The following is a 24070-nucleotide window of genomic DNA, read 5'->3' as shown; positions in this document are numbered from 1 at the left end:
TAAAATATTTAAATAAAAATGTTGAATCCATGAGTTTCTACAAAAACTTTGAGTAAAAGGCTGCTTTTCTTGGTAAAGAAAGAATTGGGAAAAACATTCAGCTTTTGAGGTCAAGCTTTGTAAATGTGGCACAAGAGCTCATATACTGTATTAAGGGCTTAATCCTGTGGGGACCCAGAGGCTGTGCTATTGGATGCAAGAGACTTGCAAAGTCATCCAAGGTATTGGGGCCTAGCTTCTGACTCCAAGAGACACCAACACGTAATTCATCAAGATCGATCACAGAGCCCACTTAGATACTCCTATTTTATAGCTTTTCCCCACCTCAGCTTTGATAGGCTCAGTTTTCAATTTAAAGAAAATCACACCACTGAACAGATGGAAGTCACATGGTAAGCACTTGTGACCTGAGTTTGCTGAAGTGCTAAACCAACTTCTGACAGCAATAGCCTCTTCAGTAGGCACAAAAGGAATATTTTCTTCATTTGGACTAATTCATTCAAAGTTGATAAATTGATTGGGAGTTGAAGAAACTGGAAAACTCATCTTTCTCTTCTCATCATGAATAAAAATGAGGAGGAAGCAGATGAGATCTGCTAGTTTTAAAAGTTTGAAGGATAGCCTGAGTAACTTATCTTCAACAGGCTTAAGACTGGTCTATGCTGCAAACATAGGTCAGGTTAACAGGGCTGTGAAAAAGTTTCTCTGGGCAAGGGCAAGGTGTGTGTGTGTGGGGGGGCAGGTTCATTCCTGGTTCTTACTCCTTCTCACGTAGCTTAGGGGAGGTTGGTGCCCCATGGGCCCTAGCATCCCCAGAAGGTGTGAGGGTCACCCCTACAGAGTTCTGGGTCTGGAGACACTGAGGGAGGAAGGGTAATTCTGGCTAGGCTTCATCCTTCCCCCTTTCCTCAATGCTATAGTACTTGCTGAAGGCTGCTTTTGTGTCTGCTCTGCCAGATTGACAGTTTTTCTGCTACTGTGGAAGATGGTATGCTGGAAGAGAAGGGTCACTGATCTAAGCTGGTATAACATTTCCTAGGTTCTAAGAAAAAAGACACAGTGAAAACTATGCTGGACATGGTGTGAGGGGTTGTGAGGTGTTCAGTGCTTATATGCTGATCCAAAAAAGAATTAACTAAGTTCATGGAGGATAGGTCTATCAGTGTCTACTAGCCAAAATGGTCAAGGACGCAACCCTATCCTTTGGGTGTCCCTAACCTCTGACTGTCAGAAACTGGGACTGGATGACAAAGGATGGATCACTCAATAAATTGCCTTGTTCTATTTGTTCCCTCTGAAGCATTTGGCACCAGCCATTGTTGGAAGACAGGATACTGGGATAAATGGACCATTGGTCTGACCCAGTATGGCTGTTCTTATGTTCACCATAATAGGAGGTTTCAGCAGCTTTCAGTTTGGACCTTTTTTCTTACCAGGTTTTGCAGGCCAGTTGGGAAGGACTGGGTCCATTGTTGTCCAATATTGTCAGTGTTTCCCTGGGTGAAGGAAGAACAGTGGTTCCAGCAGCTCTTAAATAAGTCAGTTTTCAAGAAATCAACTCATGATGTTGTCAGTCGTGCTAACTGTGAACCTGTATCTTATCTACCATTTTTAGGCAACGTCATTGGGAAGGTTGTAACAAAGCAACTCTAGCAATTTCTTGATTTTTCAATTTCCTTGACCTTCAATAATTTGATAATAGACTGGATTTGGGGCAGAAATAACACTGATTATAGTAGCATGGTAGCCGTGTTAGTCTGTATCAGCAAAAATGAGGAGTTTAGCACTACAAAAGTGATTTTTCCTCCCTTCTTGTCAACTGTTAATAGCCCACTTCCACCTTAATTGAATTGGCTCGTTAGCACTGACCCCCCACTTGGTAAAGCAACTCCCACCTTTTCATATGCTGTGTATTTATACCTCTCTACTGTATTTTCCACTCCATGCATCTGATGAAGTGGGTTTTAGCCCACAAAAGCTTATGCCCAAATAAATGTGTTAGTTTCTAAGGTGCCACAAGGACTCCTCGTTGTTTTTACTGATTATATTAGTTGATGATCTCCTCCTAGTAATGGACAAAGATGGTCACTCTTAAGATTGATTCAGTTCAGTGACATAGCAGTGAAATATTCTGTATCCCAATCCCTTGGTCTTGAATATATCTTACATTTAAATTTTACTCAGTACTGAAATTGTAAGTGGGACAGGATCAGATCAAGTGTGTAGAATAGTGTAAGATTGTCTCTACTGGAGACAGCAGTAACTGTAGTTTTTGCTTTTGTTTTGTAGGAAACGGAATTTGAGAGACCCATCTACCTCTGTTGAGGGAAACTATCAATTATAATTGACTTGTAAAATTGGGTGGGATTGGAAAGAAAGTAAAGCTGCACTTAGTACGGGACAGTAGGCTTTGATTAGACGTTTAAAGGAAAATCTCTCCAGAGAGGGTTAGATAACTTTCCAACAAACCTTAATACAGTATTAAGTCCCTGACTCTTTTATAGTTGTAATTTTTTAACATCTACCTCTCATTTGTGTTCTTTCGCAAACCTTGCTCAAGATGGCTATGCGTTTGTTTCATTTAAGTATCCCTAACCAGCCTGGTTCTTTTATGGTGGGGATTTCTCTACATGCAATGATATGGTCTGGTTTTAAAAAAATATTTTTGTAAGGATTGGTTTCTTGCAAAGATCATTAGCTAGTTTTGAAATGGATCCACTGAAATGCTTTTATCAGTACATGCTCCATGAGAAAGGACTAAGCTTTTACTAGTTGCTTTGGTGTGTGGGTCTTTGACAAGGTAACCTCTACATATTTTATTGCTGCTTCTAAATTTTTGATTGTATACCACTAAAAGATTTTTTAAAAATTGTTGTAATTAGCAGCAGCATCTTTTGAAAAGCTCTTTGAAGTACATAAGAGAGTTCTTCTTGTCCAAGGAACAATTCACAGTACTGGGAGCAAGGAACTCCCTGTTCTCGCTTTCAAACTCCTTCTGTGACATGACTGAAAGGAAAAAACTTCAGGGGAAGTTCCTATCTAATATGTAAAATGATCTCTTAAGGGTTTCATTTAGTGTTATCAGAATATTCAGGCTTTTGGATACCCGGCTGTAGGAGTTTGGTGTTTATTTACTAATTGTATGTTGGGGTGGCAAGAACTAGTAACCTTATGGCTTTGTCTGTACTAGGCATTTTTCTGTATTTCCCACCATCATCATCACTTGTGGAAGCAACAATGAGAATATTAGTGTTGACAAGGAGTTGCCAGTTTTTTAACCCCACTGTGTCATCAAGAGCTGGTCTGAGTTTGGTTCAATGACATGGTGTCTAAAATACCAGTGGCTGGCCTATGTTAACTCTCCCCCCAGAGGAACTTCACCAGTGGTAGCAATGGTGAGAACGATGTCTAATATAGACACAACTTCTTGTTACGGCCTGGTATCTAAAGCTTCAAAGCTGGGAAAAAAAGTTTGAATTAGGCAGCTTCTACTGAAAGTTCAAGTAATTCAGTCTTGTCGCTGCTCAAATTAATACCTTGAATTGCTCTAAATAAATGTATGTAAATGGTCTGTATGAATTTCATCCTGTAAAAAAGCTCATTGAAAGTTGGCTTGTTATGCATGGTTCTTTGAATCTCAGTCTGTGAGAATCTGAGTTATGGTGCGCTGCACCTTATGCACATGAGATTGGAACCTTTTGAGCACCAGTATCTGTTGGGACCACACCTGTGCAATGTATGTCCTTGTGCACTCCACCTCGCAACTAAGGGCATATAGGGCAGAGTGGCTCTGACTGCCTCTCACTTCCCTTTTACCGTCAGTGACAGCGAGAGGAAACTTTGTAGTGTTCACCTGCTACCCCACAGTGCCCCTTCATTGAAGTAATGATGTAAATATTTGTAAATATTAGTAGTTACCACAATTAGTTCAGGAGCATTTTTCTACCGTCATGGCAGCTTTTTTTTGTTTTCTTTAGATTTTCTGTCTTTCGCCTGAGTACTAATTAGTGCCAAGGTGCCTGCCTGTGTAATGGCCGAGTCTAAACCCTCTGACTTCAAGCCATACCAATCATGTGATGGACTTATTCCATTAACTGATAGACACAGATGGTGTCTTTTCTTTTTCAAGAGCCATGGATCCAGACCATTGCGCTGTGTGCTGGTCCTTCTTTACCAGAACTTATCACTCCAGAGATACTTGGCTTCAGGAGGTAGAATTTTAGCCATCCATAAGGGGTTAATTGAGTTTTGAAACGTGTTCTCTTATGCCAAAACGGGACTCTTTTCCTATTGATCCCAATCCTCAAGTATCCCTGTAAATAGGGATGAACCCAAAGGCTCACTGGACCAAATGGCACCAAATCTATTCTGGTATTGAAACAAAGATTCTTCGTAGGTACCAAGATCCCCAGTACAGTAGTCCACAACAGCATTACAGGCCTGTTCCTACTGACATTGAGCCCCTGGCACTGGCCTCAGTTCTGATGCCACTAGTACCAGTTTCTCTGGCACAAGAAAGAATTAAACCCTCAGTATTGGTAATGTCTTATCCTCCCACTGAGATGTCACCATCATCTCTAGAACATATTTAATCTTCCTTCTCTTCACCCACATACTCTTTCCAGAATTAAGATGAGACCTATCTCCAGATGTCCATTTCCCATCTTCTCTCAGGGATTCCCCAAACAATTCCTGAATCACCCTCTTCCTAGAGATTATCCAAGTGGATCATTCAGTGCATTACATCTTGCTGCCAACTAGCAGATATGCCCCTTCCCTCAGGCAACAGGGCCCACTCAACTAGAGCCGAGGCATCCTCTTCAAAGACCCACAGGGCAGCCACTGGGACCTAATTTTATATCTTTAACAAACATTAGGCTCTGGATCAGAGAGCAAATCAAATGCCATATGTGGGAGAGCAGTTTTGTAGCCAGAACTCCTCAGACCCTCCTTTATTAATCTGGGAACTGCTAGTCCATCACCATAAGTGGGATCCATACTGACCAAGACTCAAGGTGAGAATGATTACTTATCCCTACAGTAATTGTGGTCTTTAAATTGTTTTGTCCTTATGAATCCCATGACCACCCCTCTTCTCTGTTCCTTTGGAGTCCATCTGTGCTGGGATTGTGAATGAGCAAGGAAACTGAGAGGCAATCAGGGCAGGTCTATCCCGTATGCCATTGGGTGGATGCAGGGTACAGGTGTGGCTCCAGGGGACATTGCTGGACAAAAGAATTCAATCTCATGCACATGCAGCACATATGTACCATAAATGGGGTGGTGTCCACATGGAAAAAAACATTTCTAAGAACCACAATGACTGCAAAGTGGTAAGTAGTTACTGTTTTGGTATTATCTAGATTTTCTTTAAAAATTAGTAGGTGTGTAACACTGAGAACACATACATCTGAAAAATAATTGGAGACAAAGCAAAACCTTTGCAAAGCAAAAGGCAACAACCTCTTTATTTCTTTCCCTTTGTTAATGTTGTTTGAGGAAACTTACTTTGCTAAAAAAGCTTCATGTTTCTACTTTTTATTTCTAGCATATTATCAAGTTTCACCGTGCCTCAAAAGCAAATAAAAAGCCCATGCAGTTGCCAAGATCTATGGTTAAATCACTACTCTACCAGATCCTTGATGGAATCCATTACCTCCATGCAAACTGGGTGCTTCATAGGGACCTGGTAAGTACTCTGTTTTATCTGATATCGAAAAGTTCACATATGTATTCTTGGGAAGAGGAAGAAAAGTCACAAGTAATAATCTTGCCTATCGATCCTTACAGCTCTTCCTGTTATTGTTACTGGATACCATTGGAGGCTTTAAAAATAAAAACAAGCTATGTGTTCACATTGTTTTTATCTGCCACATCTGAACTGAGACAATGATACTGCATCCGGTAAAAGGAATGCAGATACCAATATCTGAAAACAATACACCAGCCAGCTGGTGTGTATTTGTAGTATAAGTGTGTGCTCTACTTTAAAAGTGCAGTTTACTATGAAGGAGATAGATAACTTGCACATAAGCCAAACAGTGTGTAAGGTTATCAAAAGCTAGTGAAACACTAGGTTCTTCTGTGGAGTATTTTTTTCACATGATATTTTTTCTGGGTGTGGGAAGTGAATTGAGATCAAGTTGTCAGCTTTGCAAGTTTCACATGACCTAGAGTGGCTCTTGAAAGTGGTTGCAGATTATGAAAGCTGCCAATTGCCCCATCTATGCTAGGTGTTTTTTCTGAAAGTTTCCCACCATTTCTAACACTAGTGCTGCGAAACACTAACGCAGACAGCCTGTAGAATTTCTTTGAGCAAGGTAAACAACATAGTGGTCAAATGTTCTACGATTGTTAGAACTCTACCTGTGGTACAAATGGTGGGAGCGCTAAAGAAAAGTAGTCTAGTATATACAGTTACAGAAGGCTAATATTTGGATTTTTTTTTTGTAGTTACCAACAGCTTTTTGGCCTGCTACTAGCATCGCCAAAAGATTTTAGTCATTTTCAAGTTTTGATGGATGAGAAATGGGTTGTTGCCATATCGTAGTGATCAAATGAAAAGAGGAAATCAGGCTCATATTTCTAGTTGCCAGGATAACTGCTTCATTGCAGAACGTTAATGAAGTTAATTAAAGTTGACCTGTTCCTCAGTGGTTTTTTAAACCTTTAACAGGTTATTCCTCTACTCTTAGATATTAATATATTTGTGCTTTTCTGCATCTGGAATGGTAGTTCTGAGCAACAGTAGGAAACAAAGTTCAAAAAGAGGACTGATTGTAGTGCTGAATTTCCCATTTTTCTCAGAAGAAGGTCTGTGAAAGAAAAGTGTCACTTATGCAAAATGTGAAGACATAATTAAAAATGGCTTAAGACAAAAACCTAAAAACAAAAACTGCTCAACTACATTTAAAGAAAGTATAAATGATCTTAAGACCATGCCACATACAGTCTCAAAGAAGTGTTCTCTTAAGAGCTTGGTTTCTTGGCAAGGCAGTTACCTATAAGAAGCCTAAAAACTTGGGAATTTCTCTCTCTAACCTATGCTATTTACGCTCAGGTTGGCTGATGATACTTTTGTGGATCCTATCTGTTGTCGGTATATATGGAGCAAAGATGGTGCCAGGAGTCTTTGTATTCTTCCTTAGAAATGACAGTTGTTTTTGTGGGAAGGAAGAAATTTTTCCGAATCACACATGGAATGATGGTGCCAAACAGAGCTTTCTATAACTAGGAAGGGAGAAGACCAGAAGACTCTGAAGTTCACTGGGTTCTTGCTATGTAAATCTAATTTACTAGGATGTGCTTAGATACCACAGCAAGGGGTGCTACAGAAAACCCATAAACACACACACTGTACTGGTGATAAAAGACACTCAGAATGCATGTGTGTTTTAAAAGAAAGAACTGCAGAATAAAGCCCCTTTTAAGAATCTTGTAAGTCTCAAGTAATTTAAATCACATATTGATGCACAGCAAACAATACAGTTCTGTAGAAAAGGACCTGGGGGTTACAGTAGATGAGAAGCTGGATATGAGTCAGCAGTGTGCCTTTGTTGCCAAGAAGGCTAATGGCATATTGGGCTGCATTAATAGGAGCATTGCCAGCAGATTGAGGGAAGTGATTATTCCCCTCTATTTGGCACTGGTGAGGTCACATCTGGAGTATTGCGTCCAGTTTTGGGCTCCCCACTACAGAAAGGATGTGGAGCCCAAAGGAGGTGGTGGAATCTCCATCCTTAGAGGTTTTTAAGGCCCAGCTTGACAGAGCCCTGACTGGGATGATTTAGTTAGTGTTGGTCCTGCTTTGAGCAGGGGGTTGGACGAGATGACCTCCTGAGATCTCTTCCCACCCTAATCTATGATTCTATGATTCTATTTGCTCTACTGGTTCACATCCACTATTGAGATCGGAGTTAATATGCTCATTTAGCAACTCATTTAAATGTGTAATGATAAAAAACCTCAGTTATGTTTCCGAACATATCCACCTTCTTCCTTTCTTGTTATTTGTACTTATAAAACAATTGTATCTACATTTCCATTAAACTGAATCAAAGTGTGTGTATGTGAACTATTTCCCTTATTCCCTAAGCCTGATATTTGTTTCTTGTTTTGTCTTAGTTGGTTTGGTTACACCCTTTGGAAACAAAATACTTTTTTCTATTTTATGTAAAGCAGTGTTTTACAGCTGGGCACATGGTGTCTTCGTGATTAGATAGTGTAAGTAATTTCGAGTTATTTGTAGCAATTCAGCAAGAATAAGAATCCTGGGAAAAAACGTAACATGTAAATGTCATAAATTTACAAATCTAAAGCTATAACAATATCAGAGAATATTTATATCATAGTACCAGTCAAACTGTTTTAGTATAATGCAACAGGAAATGGTGTTTAGAATTTACTGCACACAAACTACATTGAAAAATGCAGAAACATAAGAGCTATACACTTGCCGGAGTAGTGGGGGAGATATCATACACTTTATTGTGCTGTTGCACTCGTGACGTTGCACTCCATATGATTTATGAAAATATGCTTATAAATGTGAGTATGATGTAACTGGAATACGCTTTATGCAAAAGGTATCTTGTAAGGTATCATTACAAAGCTTATCATCTACTGAGTGTGTTCACCCCATTTGTTTGCATGTATTATTTCTATGTCTGGAGTTAGAAGAATAAGATATAAACTTGTATTTCTAATGTAAACATATTAAGTGGATGCCATTAAGGGTGCTTCAGAATCAATTAATTGTTAATGACACTGTTTACTTGCAAACCTTCCTGTGTACATGTGGGCCAGCCCAGGAAGAATGGAGGCTGTGGTCTCACAGGCCATCTGATCATGTCACATGATGCTGGAATCCATCTTAAATCTGGTACTTTTCCATTTAGAAGCGGGGGGTGGGGACCCAGAGAGACAAAAGATTCCCAACTTGTGCCACAGCTATAAAAGGGGGTGGAGCAGGACAAAGAGGCTGCCAGTCATAAGAAAATCCTTGCTTACCACCTAAGATGTCTACTGGAACTAACAAGGACTGTACCAGGGGAAAGGATTGGGCCCAGATGAGGAAGGAGTCTAGTCCGTGAAAGAAGCTTATTGGAACATCCCTGAGGGTGAGATATTACTTGTAATCAGTTTCTTAATGTATTAGGCTTAGACTTGTGTGTTTTTGTTTTATTTTGCTTTGGGACTGACTTTGTTCTGTTTGTTATTACTTGAAACCACTAAAATCCTACTTTTTATACTTAATAAAATCACTTCTATTTATTAATAAACCCAGAGTAAGTGATTAATACCTGGGGGAGCAAACAGCTGTGCATATCTCTCTATCAGTGTTATAGAGGGCGGACAATTTATGAGTTTACCCTGTATAAGCTTTATACAGAGTAAAATGGATTTATTCAGGGTTTGGATCCCATTGGATGTCTGGGTGCTGGAGCCGAGCTGTTTTTAGTTAAAGTCTGCAGCTTTGGGGGCATGGCCTAGAGCCTGAGTCTGTGTTGCAGCAGGCTAGCGTGTCCGGCTCAATAAGGCACGGTTCTAGAGTCCCAAGCTGGCAGGGAAAACAGGCTCAGAGGTAATTTCAGCACAGCAGGTGACAGTCCCAAGTGGATCTCTGTGACCAAATCTGTCACAGCACTTAATCAAAAGAAAATGGCAAAAAATTAGAGAGTAAATATATTTATAAAAATAAATTACAAAGGCGTGAAAAAATTTTAAAGGTGCCACTTGTGCTCGGTGGGGGAGCAGCCGCTGCCCCGCTTCCCCCTAGCTACGCTACTGATTCTAAGGTTTAAATGTTCAAGTTAAATTGATTACTATTGGTTATTGAGATTTTTTTTCTTTAGATTTAATGTAACTGTGTTGATAAACTTTATAATATTGGGGTTAATTTTTTTTCTGTGGGAGATTGAAAGACTAAATGGCTTTGTACAAATATGAACATTTTTTTGAGATTAAATACTTATTTTTCATCCGCAGAAAAGCAGCTTTCGATAGGATATTCCTTACCTGATTATTCTATTTAATAAGGTGTACATTTTAAAAGATGAAAGTAATTAACCAGTGGAACAATTTACCAAGGGTTGTGGTGGATTCTCTATCACCATTTTTAAATCAAGAGTGGATGTTTTTCTTAAAGACATGCTCTAGGAATTATTTTGGGGAAGTCTGTGGCCTTTGTATTACACATGAGTGATCACTGTGTGATCACAATGGTCTCTTCTGGCCTTGGAATCTAAGAATCTGTGAATACAGCAAAGAAGAAGGAAGCATAGGGTCTGGGACAAGAGCACAGTCTTTATGTTGTCACTACTGTCAAGTTTTAATTTCTTTCAATAGCATTATGTCCCTTTAATGACCTTGGAGCTAGTGTAGTAATAGTCTACAAGATACATAGACTTGTTGCCTATCAAGACATTTAAAATGATACTTTCTGATTGGATTACATGTTGCTGGGTGAAGAAAAGAAAATCTTAACATAAGAATGGCCACATAGGATAAAACCAAAGGTCCATCTAGGCCGATATCCTGTCTTCTGAAAGTGGCCAGTGCCAGGTGCTTCAGAGGGAATGAACAGAACAGATAATCATAAAGTGATCCATTCCCTGTCACCCATTCCCAGATTCTATGGGAACTGTGCATGGCACAGGCCTTCCTTTCCTGGATGGAGTTAGGAATGCAATCAAGGTCTCCCTCCTTTGATGCTACACAATGCTTCATTAGCCTTCAATGGGCCATGTTTTGTGCAGAATGCACACTTTACCTTAATTAACACTTCTTTTCTTGTTTGAGTTACACAATTACAGAGGTTGACAATGCAAACACTCAGTGTAACTTTATATCATGGGCTACAGAGGTTATAAGTGAGATCAATACATGCAGTATCCTACAAGTATTCCATAAAGTCTAAATGCTGAACACATTCTTATAACACTAATATCTGCTTTCGACTCTAATTTAATTTTACCCTAGCTCTTTGAAAAGGTGACTTGGTGGCATTAAAGGGCAAGCTTGAAATGCATCCGCTACAACCACATACTTCAGAAATAATGGAGTTTTTGCCTTCTGACTAATTCTGTGTGGTCCTTTAGAAAATGGATCATTTTGCCTAAACAACCACAAGATCTGGAAATACTCTTAAGTAGCCAAAAGAACCCCACTACAGAATCCACCACACACTGTCCACAGTGCTTTTTAGAATAATGTTATTAAGAGTTCCAGACATTCTGGCAATTGTCAGATATTGCCTGTGATATTATCCATTTTTACAGCCTATATTCATTACTGATGGAAAATAAGAGGTCTGAGCCATTTCATTATTTATTTATTTTTTTCAATCTTTTTTCTTATAACAAATTCTAGGTGCCAATTTCTAGAATAAATACAAAAATACTATACACCAGAAACAAGAAAAGACTAATTTACACAGTTGCTTAGGTTCCCAAGCATTAACTTAAATATTTCCCGCACAGGATTTTCATGGCATGTATTAAATTTAAGGAAATCAAAGCCAAGAGGAGGAAAGACATGGGAAGGAGTGGGATGGGGAGAAACAGAGGGGATGGGAAGAGGGATTATGTGGATTAGTCCCCTGCCTTTCATCCAGATGTCCTGAAGGGATCTTTAGCTAATCAGTTCTAGGTAATTGTCCCAAATGGATTCAGATTTTTCTGGGGTTTGCTGTCTATTTTATGTGATCCTTTCCTTCGCAGCCGGGTCTGTCAGTCCATTATACCAGTCTTTGTGGTTTGGAGGACTATTTACTTTTCCAGTGTGGCAAAATTTGATGTCTTGCTGTGACGGAGTGGGGAGTATTGACCTGAGGATGTTGCGTGGGAGTTTTACTGGTACTGTCTGCATTGGTGCTGGATGGTGATGGGATATCAGGGTGTGACTTCACTTCAGGGACGATACCTGAGCATGTAACCTGAGCCCAGGTGACACCTTCTGCCCGGGGAAACTGGAGAAAGGCTGGAGGAGGAACCGGAATGTGTGGCTGGAGGATAGTGCTGGAAAGGGTTTCAGTTGGGAGCTGGCTGGGGAAATGGAGGGAGACCCAGGACCAGGGTCTAGGTTCCCTTCTCCCCAAGATGGACCTGACTGAGGGGGTCCTGTTGTCTGTGCCTACAAGCTCTGTTTGGGACTGTGTTCCTGTCATCTAATAAACCTTCTGTTTTACTGTCTGGCTGAGAGTCACGGTGAATCACAGGAAGTGGGGGGTGCAGGGCCCTGTCTCCCCAACGCGCCGTGACACTTGCAACCAGTAAAGTTCAGTGTAGCTATCTGCTTCGGTATAATGATAGCTTCCATTTCCAGGGTACATGGCCCATTATGCAGGTATCTGCTTTAAGGTCAAGTGAAGTCTCTATGATTCTGTTAATTCTCTCCTGTAGGAGCTATTTTACCTAAATGTTCATAGGGCCAGAGACAGGGAGAGACTGACACTCTAGCTCTGTGGTAAGGGCACTTAGGATACAGAAGACCCAGTTTCAAGACCCTGATTCGGTACCCTATCCCCCAGTCTGTAGACTCTCTGGCTATGTCTACAATACCACGGTAAGTCGACCTACGCCACGCAACTCCAGCTACCTGAATAATGTAGCTGGAGTCGACGTACATTAGGTTGAGTTACCACAAGGTCTACACCTTGGGGGGTCGACGGGAGAAACTCTCCCGTAGACCTATCTTACTCTTCTCGTCGGGAGTAAAGTACAGGGGTCGACTGGAGAGTGATATGCTGTCGATTTGGTGGGTCTTCACTAGACCCATTAAATCGACCACTAGTGGATCAATCTCAGAGCATCAATTCTGGCTGTAGTCTAGACATACTCTCTTTTGTGCGGAATCAGGCAGAGCGAGGACTTGAATCTGGATCTCCCATATCCTGGGTGAGAGCCCTAACCACTGGGCTATTGGCTATTTTGGGGTCATTTTCATGAAACATTTAGAAATATCTCATTTTCACAGAACAAAAACAAATGTGGAAGAAACCTTGACATTTTTCATGAAACGAAATTATTTTCTGGCAAGTCCTAATTAATATTTTCATGTGTTCTGAGATCCTCAAGTGAAAAATGTTATACAGTACAAATTATATAATATTATCTTTTTGATGAACTCATCCCAGCGAATTGGAAGCATTAAAGAGCATATAAAATAAAAGTTAATTACATGGCTTGTAGGTAGTGAGAAACTGATCATGTTTGGAAGGACTCCTTAGTGGGGGAGAGTGTTATTTGTATTGATTTATAGAATGCTATAAATTTACACTGCACTCTACAAACATAGAGTAAAAGATGTTTCCTGTTTCAAAAAGCTTGTCCTTAAGATGGTGATTAATTTTAAAAAATTACCTAAAATGCTGCAGAACTGAAGCAGTTTTTTTCAAAACAGAGGCAGTTTTTCAATGTTCCTTTTCAGATTATAAATGAAGCAAAATGTATGTGCTTTTGAAAGATGTAACCTACAATGACCAATACAAGAATCACTTTAAAGAAGTCTGACGATCTCCCCTTCCACAAGTGAATCTGAGCAAGGATTTTCAAAAGCTGATATCAAAAGTAAATTTAGACTTACGTTCACTCATCAGTAGTTTGACAACCAGTTGCTGAGCAGGAATGCAGAACTGTTGGAGTCTGCCCTGCTGCCAACAATTTGGTGCTAGCTTGAAGATTTTCTTGGCACCAATCAGGATGTATACATGCCTTTCTATAAATAAATAAGTAACCAACTAACCTGTCTGCCTGTTTGTTTAGCTTTTAGAATATGCTTTCCATTGAAAAATGTAAGTCCTTACAATAGATATCGCTTGTGATTTTTTGGTCTTGATTGGTGCTTTTCTCCATCTGTCTACTGGTTCCCATATTATACAAAAAGAGTTGGGGCGCCTATTCCTCAGTCATTCCACCTGACCCTTTACAGCATAGGGATCTTATCACACTATGTAAGTATCTTAAAGGATCAAACCAGGATCTACGGAAAGGATTTCTCATGTTCCCAGAGTGGGATGGTGGTAATGATTAGAAGATATTTGGAAGGGCGGTTTCTGCTTGAGTGATTTGGAATAGTGTGCTGAAAGACAAAGTGGAAGCAGATTGTACTGATACCTTTTAAAGAGATGTTCATTTGTCATCCAGTAATGTATGAGTATGTCAGCTAAAACAGGGTTTACTCGCTGACAAATAGGTTTAATTTTGGTAGGCCTATTGTTTTCTACATCCTTAAAATGTTATGTTTATCAGCGTCTACTTCAGAAGGTTAGGAGTGTCTTTGCTTAGAACACTAAGGTGTGCCCCTTCGGTTCTAGAGAGACTAAGGCTATATCTATACTGCGTAGCTTACAATGGCGCGGCTGTGCCGCTGCAGCAGCACTGTTGTAAGGTGCACTGTGTGGCCACTCCTTATCGCTGGGAGAGAGCAAGGGGTGATAGCTTCATTGCCAGGAGCACAGCTCCTGCTGACAAAGCGCTGTCCACACCGGTGCATTTTGTTGCTAAAAGTTTTCTCACTCCGGGGGGTGTTTTTTTCCCACTCCTGAGCGACAAAAATTTTAGCAATGAAAGTGCCAGTGTAGACAAAGCCTTAGTGTTGTAAGGTTATATACGTCTGCTAACGTTCACTGAATCTTACAGCATTTGAATACATCCAAACAACAAAACATCTTCCAGCGGTCCATTAGCACATGCTTTCCCCTTTTGGATAACTTACTAAGACTTCTGTGGTTTGTAGATGCATTTTACAAATGAAGAATTATAATTGCTGTCAGGGAAGAGCTTAACCAAGGTTTAGAAAGAGGTTTACACCAATAAAACTTTGACAGGAAATAAAACGTGTTGGTAAGGTAAGTCAGAAGAAAGAAGGTACTGACTTACATTCTTCCGGCTGCATTCTGCCAGTAAATTCAACAGCTACATGTGGCTCCTCTGAGAGCTGCTTATCTGCTCTCCTGTGGAGTGGAGAATGGAGAGTGAGGACAAAAAATAAAAGTAGTTCAGGAATCTGTTTATTTCTTTGCTTGATGTAGAAAAAACAGAAGGAAAATGTTCTCATTTCTAATGGAGCAAATTCACATGCCATCTGCTTTATGAAGCATTTTAGTAAATAGATAATGTATTTAGCATGCTTGTGCAGCTGTCCTCTTGGAGTGAGCAAACTGAGCTTTGCATTCTAAAAACAACTCTTTAAAGTGCCTCCTTTCCAGTGACTGTAATCTTGCAAATTCTGTTTCTTTTCTGTTTTGTTCTTAGAGAATGCTGCCTTTTCTCAGCTATGATGTGATCAGGTAACATAGCATCTGTCTAAATTTCTTTCTTATTCAGTGGCATAATCCATCATGAACAAGGTTAAAAAGTTCATACTTTTAATTCTGGAAGGTAATGAAGCTTGAAGCAGATCAGAGAAAACCGAGCTGTGTATGCATAATATGTGAAGAAACAAAGAAAAAATGCTGTATTTGCATTTGTCCTCAGGTGTTGGGTCCCTTCTTGTATATATTCCTCTTCACTTGTAACATATACAGTCACTTTTCCCAGTATATTAGGATGCTGCAATAATGTAGCAGACTGTGTTGCATCTAAATTAATCAGTGCTGATCAATGGTCCAGTAACTTGCACTGACCCGTGACAGTGAATGCTTGCTTTCATTTGTTAGCTTTATCACGTTCTGTGATCTCTGTCAGAGACAGACTTACTTTGCTGTAAAAATGACAGGTCTGTTAGTATTTCACAAAAGAGTTGTCTCTGAACCATCATCTTCCCCCCCTTTTTTTGCTTGTATTTAAAACCTTTTAGGGTGCAAATTACATTTAGTTTTAGTGTAGGTCAGATCTGTTAACAAAACACACAGTAAATTAAAAATATACCCCAGATGAAATTATTTGTGTATTTGCGTATATAAGGATCAAATTTTGAAAGGCTCCTCACAGGAGCTGGCAATTAAGTTTTTAAGTTGAACAGTAAGAGAGGGGTTGTTGCAGTCTTATACATATGTTTTGAATTTCATATAACAAGCATTTCAAAGTTAATTTTTTCACCCACTTTAATGAATTGCCCCTCTGCCATGTACATTGGTCAAACTGGACAGTCTCTACGTAAAAGAATAAATGGACACAAATCAGATGTCAAGAATTATAACATTCATAAACCAGTCGGAGAACACTTCAATCTCTCTGGTCACGCAATCAGAGACATGAAGGTCGCTATCTTACAACAAAAAAACTTCAAATCCAGAGTCCAGCGAGAAACTGCTGAATTGGAATTCATTTGCAAATTGGATACTATTAATTTAGGCTTAAATAGAGACTGGGAGTGGCTAAGTCATTATGCAAGGTAGCCTATTTCCCCTTGTTTTTTCCTACCTCCCCCCCCCCCCCCAGACGTTCTGGTTAAACTTGGATTTATGCTGGAAATGGCCCACCTTGATTGTCATGCACATTGTGGGGAGAGTGGTCAGTTTGGATGAGCTATTGCCAGCAGGAGAGTGAGTTTGTGTGGGGGGGGGTGAGAAAACCTGGATTTGTGCTGGAAACGGCCCACCTTGATTATCATGCACATTGTAGGGAGAGTGGTCACTTTGGATGAGCTATTACCAGCAGGAGAGTGAGTTTGTGTGTGTATGGGGGTGGGGGAGTGAGAAAACCTGTATTTGTGCTGGAAATGGCCCACCTTGATTTTCATGCAGGTTGTAAGGAGAGTGGTCACTTTGGATAGGCTATTACCAGCAGGAGAGTGAGTTTGTGTGTGTGGTTTTTGGAGGGGGGTGAGGGGGTGAGAGAACCTGGATTTCTGCAGGAAATGGCCCACCTTGATTATCATACACATTGTGAAGAGAGTGGTCACTTTGGATGGGCTATTACCAGCAAGAGAGTGAGTTTGTCTGTCGGGGGGCGGAGGGTGAGAAAACCTGGATTTGTGCTGGAAATGGCCCAACTTGACGATCACTTTAGATAAGCTATTACCAGCAGGAGAGTGGGGTGGGAGGAGGTATTGTTTCATGGTGTCTGTGTATATAATGTCTTCTGCAATTTCCACAGTATGCATCCGATGAAGTGAGCTGTAGCTCACGAAAGCTCATGCTCAAATAAATTGGTTAGTCTCTAAGGTGCCACAAGTCCTCCTTTTCCTTTTGCGAATACAGACTAACACGGCTGTTACTCTGAAAGCTATCTTTGTGCATGGCGGGAGCACTGCTAAAAATCCACAGTTCTGTAGCTTCAGAAATACTCTGTCATCATTTAGCCACATATGCCAGAAAGTCTAGTCAATGAGGATTTGTGACTTATATCTCGTTCAACAATTCTCCTATAATTTTTATGCAGAAAAGAAAATCTTGAAACCATCCAACTTAGTACATAGCTGGCCTACATGTTATCACATGTTTTGGTTGCTATTTCGCTTGTCGTCTGTCTCCTTCCTATTGTTATACTCTCATGGTTGGGTCCTGTCTGAAATTAGATTGAATTCTTTGGCAAGGGCTCTTATTCTACTCTGTTTGTACAGTGCCTAGCGCAAAAGGGACCTCTGGGTGGTACCGAAACACAAAAAATTAATTCACATCCTCTGTCCACCAGACATGTCAAACCCATGGAAAAAATAAATTGGGCTTGTTTTTGGCTTAATTGGCTTTTGAGTTGCTTGTTGGTTAGTTTTTTGCTTGTAGCTTGTTGCTTGTTTGGCTTGTAGCTTGTTGCTTGTTGCATCTTTTTTTTTTGATCGGCTCCCGGCAGGCAGGGGCAAGGGGGGGAGAGAGTCAGCGGTGCACAGCGGGCCCACCACAGTCCCAGACTGCATGTCGGGGGGGATCTACTCACATAGGGTGTTGGGGTTCTTAGGGATTGGCTTGTTTTGGCCTTGTTTTGAAATGGGATTAGCTTGATTTTTGACTTATTGTGAAAGTCGGGGTGCTTATTTACCACATGAAAATTGGCAACTGTACTGTCCGCCATTATTCTTTTAGTGCTTTGTCTCAGGATTTGACATAATCTACCAACTCAAATAGTAGGGTTACCATACGTCCGTATTTTCCTAGACATGTCCGGCTTTTTGATTCTTCAATCGCTGTCCAGGAGGAATTTTTAAACATCTAAAAACATCCAGGATTTTGCCATTATTATTTTTCCCCAAAGAAGAGTTGATCATTCAAGAAAGATAGTGAATGTTGATCATTCAAGAAAGAAAGTGAATGCTGATCACTCGAGAGAGTGCCCACTTTTTCCCCTAGCTCCCAGTGCTTGAGCCGCGAAACAGCTGTTTCGTGTGGCTGGGAGGGAGGGGGGTGGAGGGGGAACACGGCGCGCTCAGGGGAGGAGGTGAGGTGGGGATTTGGGGAAGGGGTCCGATGGGGCCCAATGAGGTGGAGTTGGGGTGGGGCAGAGGGGCACGAGCAAATATCCACCCCACCCCGTGGAGTGTCCTCTTTTTTTAATGTTCAAATATGGTAACCCTATCAAATAGCCTTCCTGCCTACTTCAGCTCATAGTGTAAGAACAATATAGTGTAAGAACAATATAGCAGTGATTTTATTTAGTAAAGCTGCTGGTGATTTTATAGCACATTTTCTTTGATAGCACCACCTTTTGCATCAGCATTAAAAGTTTGCTGCCTTTTTTAAATCTTGTCACGGGATGGCACGCACTGCCCCTTAAGAGGAAAGAGGCCAGTGCACCTCTGACTTGTCAGCTGACCCCTCAGTTGAGCTAAATAAGAAGGCAGCTCGCTTCTGGGTGGTGGGAGAGCCTGGGAGTGTCAGGCCTGAGAAGCAGTCAGGAAAAGGGCAGAGAGATCATATTTTGGGCTCTCATTGCCTGGGAACAGGGAGACAGGCCAGAAACTAGGAGGCCTGGGTAGTGGGAGCAGGAGCTGCAGGAATCTCCTTGGTTGGGGAGGCAGTGGGAGCCAGTGGGGGAAAAGAGTCCCTAGGGAGAGAGCCCAAGGAGGCAGTGCTCAGTTAATGGAGCATGGGAGAATCCTGCAATATGCCCTGAAGCAGAAGGACTTCAGGGAGGTAAAGGGGAAAAATCCCTTGGGAGCTATAGACCACAGTGCTGGGGAGCTGTGTTTGTGGGGGTTTTGCCTACCTTTGAGAAATAAAACCGCCTGGAAAAGAGACTGGGTGTAGCAGTGGGTCTTTGTGGGCTGGGGATGAACCAGCACCTTACAGACCTCCTCATTGCTTTTGACTTCTGCTAGCCTAAGGAGCTGAGAACACAAACTTGGATTCTCTCCATGGCAGTCTGTTACATTTACATTCAATCGCCATTATTTTTTTTAATTAAAGGATATATTAAGTGTAGAGAATGTCATTGTAGTCAAGCAGTGGTGAAATTTGGAGTTTAAAAGTATTCAGCTGGTTCTACGTGAAATAGCAATTTCAGATTTTTAAACTTAAGAACCAGAGTAATTTAACTCCATCCTTCTTGATTAAATATTGAGTTAGAATTGGAAAGTTCAGTGCAGTGTCCATCGACAGCCAGTATTTTTTTAATATAATTTTTCTTTGGAAATAATGTGTATGGACCAGATTCAGCATTCCTAAAATTCCCATTGAAGAACTTTTGTCATAGAGATGGCTGGGAACTATGTACCCTCATTCATTCTTTCATTCAAGAGTCAATAATACAATTTTTCTAAGTGGAATAATATGGCACAGCATACAAGGTATCTCTAGTACTGAGGTGCTGGAGGCATTTTCTTGTTTAGTTCAGTTTTATATCTACCTTTAAAACAATAACCCTTGACAGAATAACTGGGTGACATTTGTCAGAGCTTTGGATAAGGCTCAAGTTTGGTGAAACTGGATTTATTGAGCTAGCAGCAACTTCTAATGCTGTTGAAGCTTAATTTTACAGCAACTGAACTTTTAGAACAAAAGCCTTGGGGGCTGGTTTGGCCATTTCATTGATATTGGACTTCAACAAATTAAATGGGACACTGGATTCTTGTTTTTGAAAAAATCAGGATACTGATAAGGACATTACAAACTCAAATATTCCTGAAACTTATTCTTATCAGGTCACTGTGTATCAATATACTGATTGTCATAGTCACTAAAAGGGCAACAGTGTTGCATGTTTTCTGAATAACATATACTTGGTCCCCACTTATGAAGTTTTAGTTAGCTTTTTAGTATAGTGATGGCACAGGTATATCTCAATAACCATAGAATCGGTGAATATATATGCTCTATTTGGCTGATAAACATTGTTAGCCAGAATGCAGGGATTTTCAGTGGATGGTTTTCTTAATGCAGATCTCTTTGCTCAGATTAGCTACTATAATCTTTCTGTTTTGATTGCTCCCGAATTTCAAATTTAAAAGATTTTTGCCAGCACCAAAGGCTGCCTCAATATCTCCTTTCAGCTGCAGCAGTAAAAAATATGTGGAAGAAAAATGGGGGAGCCAAAAAGTAAAGGAAATGAGGCTGTCAAACTGATGACAGGAAATTGTTGTGTTTTAAGTTTGAAGCCCTCCTCTGCCCTCAAAAAAAAAAAAAAAAAAGAAAAGAAAAAAAGAAAAAGAAAAAGCCATTGCCTTGTTTTTCTCCTTTCAAGCTCAGTTCTGTTACCACAAAATGAGAGTTTTGTCAATGACTTCGTTTTATCCCTCTCCCCTCAATACCTTCTATAAGCTTCTGATCCCCGTAATGACTGTCCTATTTGTGTTATAATTTTTGGTTAGGTTGGGAGAATCCCAGCCCTCCCCTTCCTCAGTCTCTCAATAAGGGTGTGTTCTGTGTCATAAAGGTCTGAATTGTTTTTAAACAATGTGCCATTCAGCAATATGCAACATTTTACATTCTTTCTGAAGGGTCTTCCTGTTAAAATATGGGCGATAATAAAATGTCAGTATAATAATAATGACTTTAGGATAATTCTTGTTAACTCATTGTTATCCATATTTTGGGCTAATACACTTTTTAACCTTCCCCAGCAGTCTTCTATAACCCATAGTATATATTTTCCCTATTAAGTGGGAAACACTCTAAAGTTACCATAAATATTTTCAAAAATATTGGGTTCAGTGTCTTTTTATTTTGTTGAATTCTAATTTTAGTGATGGTACCAAATCAGCCCATACCTCTTATTCTAAAAGTCCAACTGCTGTAACAGTCATTCAGTTGACAAGAGTATGAAAGCTTGCTAACTCAATAAGAAATAAAGCTTCATCAGGTTTGACCCTTATCCAACGCTGTCAGAATGTCATTCACTCACAGTATAATGGTTGCTACTGTGCTAAAGGAATAATTTAAACTGAATGGCAGAGGATGTAGTTTGTTACTTCATCCGTAAGGAATAATGCAAGGCAGAGTACATTTGTTGGGCAGAAAGCAATGTTCTATGGTTTGTGATAACAAGCTAGATTTTCAAAGGGATTTAGGCACTGAGTGAGATTTTTTTAAAGTGCGTAAGTAGGTTAGGTACCTACTCATAGATTTCCAGTTGAAAATCTGTCCCTAATGAATGGGAGTTAGGCACCTAACCTGGGTAGGTGCTTTTGAAAATCCTAGTAGTGCCTAAAGATGGAGATAAGCCAAATGTCTCCAGTACCTGAGAAATGTAGTTGTCTCACAGCAGCTACCTGCTCTTCCACGTTATTCTACATAGAAAATGGTATAATTGTTGATAAATGGGGGAGAAAATGTAAGTAGTTCTGAGCCATGTCAAAGACAGAATTTGTTCTTGTGGGCCAGAAGTGCCTTCTTATTAACAACTTCCATCTGCTGTTTTCCTCCTCGACACTTACCTTTCATTTGTTTTCATTCTCCTCCTCTGCCCACATTCCTTTAGCTGTCAATCTGCCTGTTGCCACCTCTTCTTCATTACTCATATTGCCTTGACTCCATTTCTCATGAAATCCTCATCACGCTCTTCATCTTCAGTGCCTTAATTGTTGCAACTCCCTTTTCTGTGCCCTTTCCAAGTCTGAATTGAACACGCCCCATCATGTGCAGAATATTGCTTTATATCTTGTCCCATGTACAAACAAGTGCACTCACCCCTCCCTAATCTTCAAATAATTCCACTGACTCCCTGTTCATTTCAAGATTCAGATCAAAATTGCCTTACCTGATTTAAAACTCTTGAACTTGCTCAAGCCTATGACTCTCTCTATACCCTCTTCCAGCTCAGTCTGTTTTTCTAGAACAGGGCTCCTATCTGATCCTGCTCATAATCTTGAGTTTCAGTATGAGTGCTTTCTCCTTGAAATGCCTGCCCCTGGGAACAGCCAGTACTTCTCTACTTTAAGCTCTTTTAACTTTTCTTCTTCCCTATGTCTCTTAATTTTTCTCCTTCTCAGTTATTGGTCTTACAAATGAATAATTTGCTCCCCATAAACTGTATTTATATAATTGCTTTCTATATTTACAACATACAGTATTTTGTATTTAGCTCTTATAAAGCATTTTGGGGATAATTTATTGGAAAGATCCTATTCAAAATAAGATCTATTGTATTTTTACTTTTATGTCTCAGATCACTCCCTCATCCTTGCACGCTTTAAAAATAAAAATATTTCCATTTTCAGAAGTTATTGTAAATATTATTTATTATTGACCTCAATTTTTGTAGAAGTCAGGCTGATCTCAGATATATCAGACCAAGGTAAAGGAGGTATCAGATGAGGTGTAAAGATAGGGAACCATTAATGCCATTGTATAAGGCACTGGTAAAACCGCATCTGGAATACTGTGTACAGTTACAGTTGCACAGATGTAAGAAAGACAAATTCAAACTGGAAAACATGCATAGAAGTACTATTAGGATGATCAGGTAAATGGAGGTACTATCTTGAGAGGAGAGTAAAGAGCTTTGTTGTACTGCATGTCTGTAAGGCTTTCTGAAAATCTGCTATCAGAACTTTCCACTGTGCTCTCACAAGCTAAGCAGAGAAAAGCTGGGCCAGAAATTGAATGGAAGACCTTCAGTATGTAACTTCTACAATAAACAGTGCTGTAAATTGATTATAGACGTGCCCACCTAGTGATAGAGGTGCTGTGCAACTGAAAGTGTAGTCTCTCCAATGAAGGAAGGAATAGATCACTTCTGACCATAACATCTCATATCAGAGGGATAGCTGTGTAAGTCTGTATCCACAAAAACAACGAGGAGTCCAGTGGCACCTTAAAGACTAACAGATTTATTTGGGCATAAGCTTTCATGAGTAAAAAACCCACTTCTTCAGATGCATGCATTCATTTGGGCATAAGCTTTCGTGAGTAAAAGACCCACTTCTAAAGATGCATGGAGAGAGCATGCACCTGAAGAAGTGGGTTTTTTACCCATGAAAGCTTATGCCCAAATAAATCTGTTGGTCTTTAAGGTGCCACTGGACTCCTCGTTGTTTTTATAACATCTCATGGAACTTTTCAAGAAAGAATGGTTTATTGGGCGCAGAATATGTGTGAGCCGTTCTAGTCCTTGGCTTTTCTTTGTAGAACATGCAATACCATACTTCAATATAGAATAATGGAGTTTCCTGTGTTTCATTCGAGGCTACTGTGACATTATTCCAGGATTTATTGTTCACCAAGCAAAGTTGACTACTGTCTTTTTCTACATTATTATTATTGACTGTCGTATCACTTTCATCTAGTAATGGTCAGTGCCATAATTAGCATCCCTTTTGTTCCTAATATACTTTAAAAAAAGGTCTGTTATTGTCCATAACCTGTTGGCTATAGGTTTCTCCTTTTGTCCTTTGGTTTCTCCTATCATTTTTCTACAATTCCTAGTTTCTGTTTTATATTCATTGCTATCAACTTTCCATATTTTTCATTTATTATTATTTTTTATTTTTCTTTATAACTGCTTTCACTTCCCAGCTAAGCCACGTTGTTTTTTAACTAGTGTAGCCTTCTTTCTTGGCTCTGACCCTTTGGGCATCTAGAGGGACAGCTCATCTTTTTGGGCCTGCTCTACCCTTTATGCCGTTGGTGGAGAGCCTGGGGACAAGGACATCTAGGGTGCAGGTGCAGCCCCAATGGACGCAGTTGGGCCCACTCTGCTGTTTTGGGCCCTCAGGTCGGAGGGGTACATCTGGGGTGGAGGCCCAGCCCCAACACACA

General features: G+C 40.2%; 1 protein-coding gene across 2 annotated transcripts in view; it reads left to right on the top strand.

The window, feature by feature from the left end:
• Positions 1–24070, top strand: part of CDK19 (cyclin dependent kinase 19) — a 228182-nt gene that overhangs the window by 128250 nt on the left and 75862 nt on the right. For both annotated transcript variants that reach the window (XM_074948241.1, XM_074948242.1), the window contains one exon: positions 5549–5689. In XM_074948241.1, coding sequence (XP_074804342.1) covers positions 5549–5689 — 141 coding nt within the window. The remainder of the gene's footprint in view (positions 1–5548; positions 5690–24070) is intronic.

The sequence above is a fragment of the Natator depressus genome, chromosome 3 (genome assembly GCF_965152275.1).
Source record: "Natator depressus isolate rNatDep1 chromosome 3, rNatDep2.hap1, whole genome shotgun sequence".
In the NCBI taxonomy this organism is placed as follows: domain Eukaryota; kingdom Metazoa; phylum Chordata; order Testudines; family Cheloniidae; genus Natator; species Natator depressus.
Note: the sequence above shows the minus strand (reverse complement) of the source record. Positions and strands in the feature narration are given on the sequence as shown.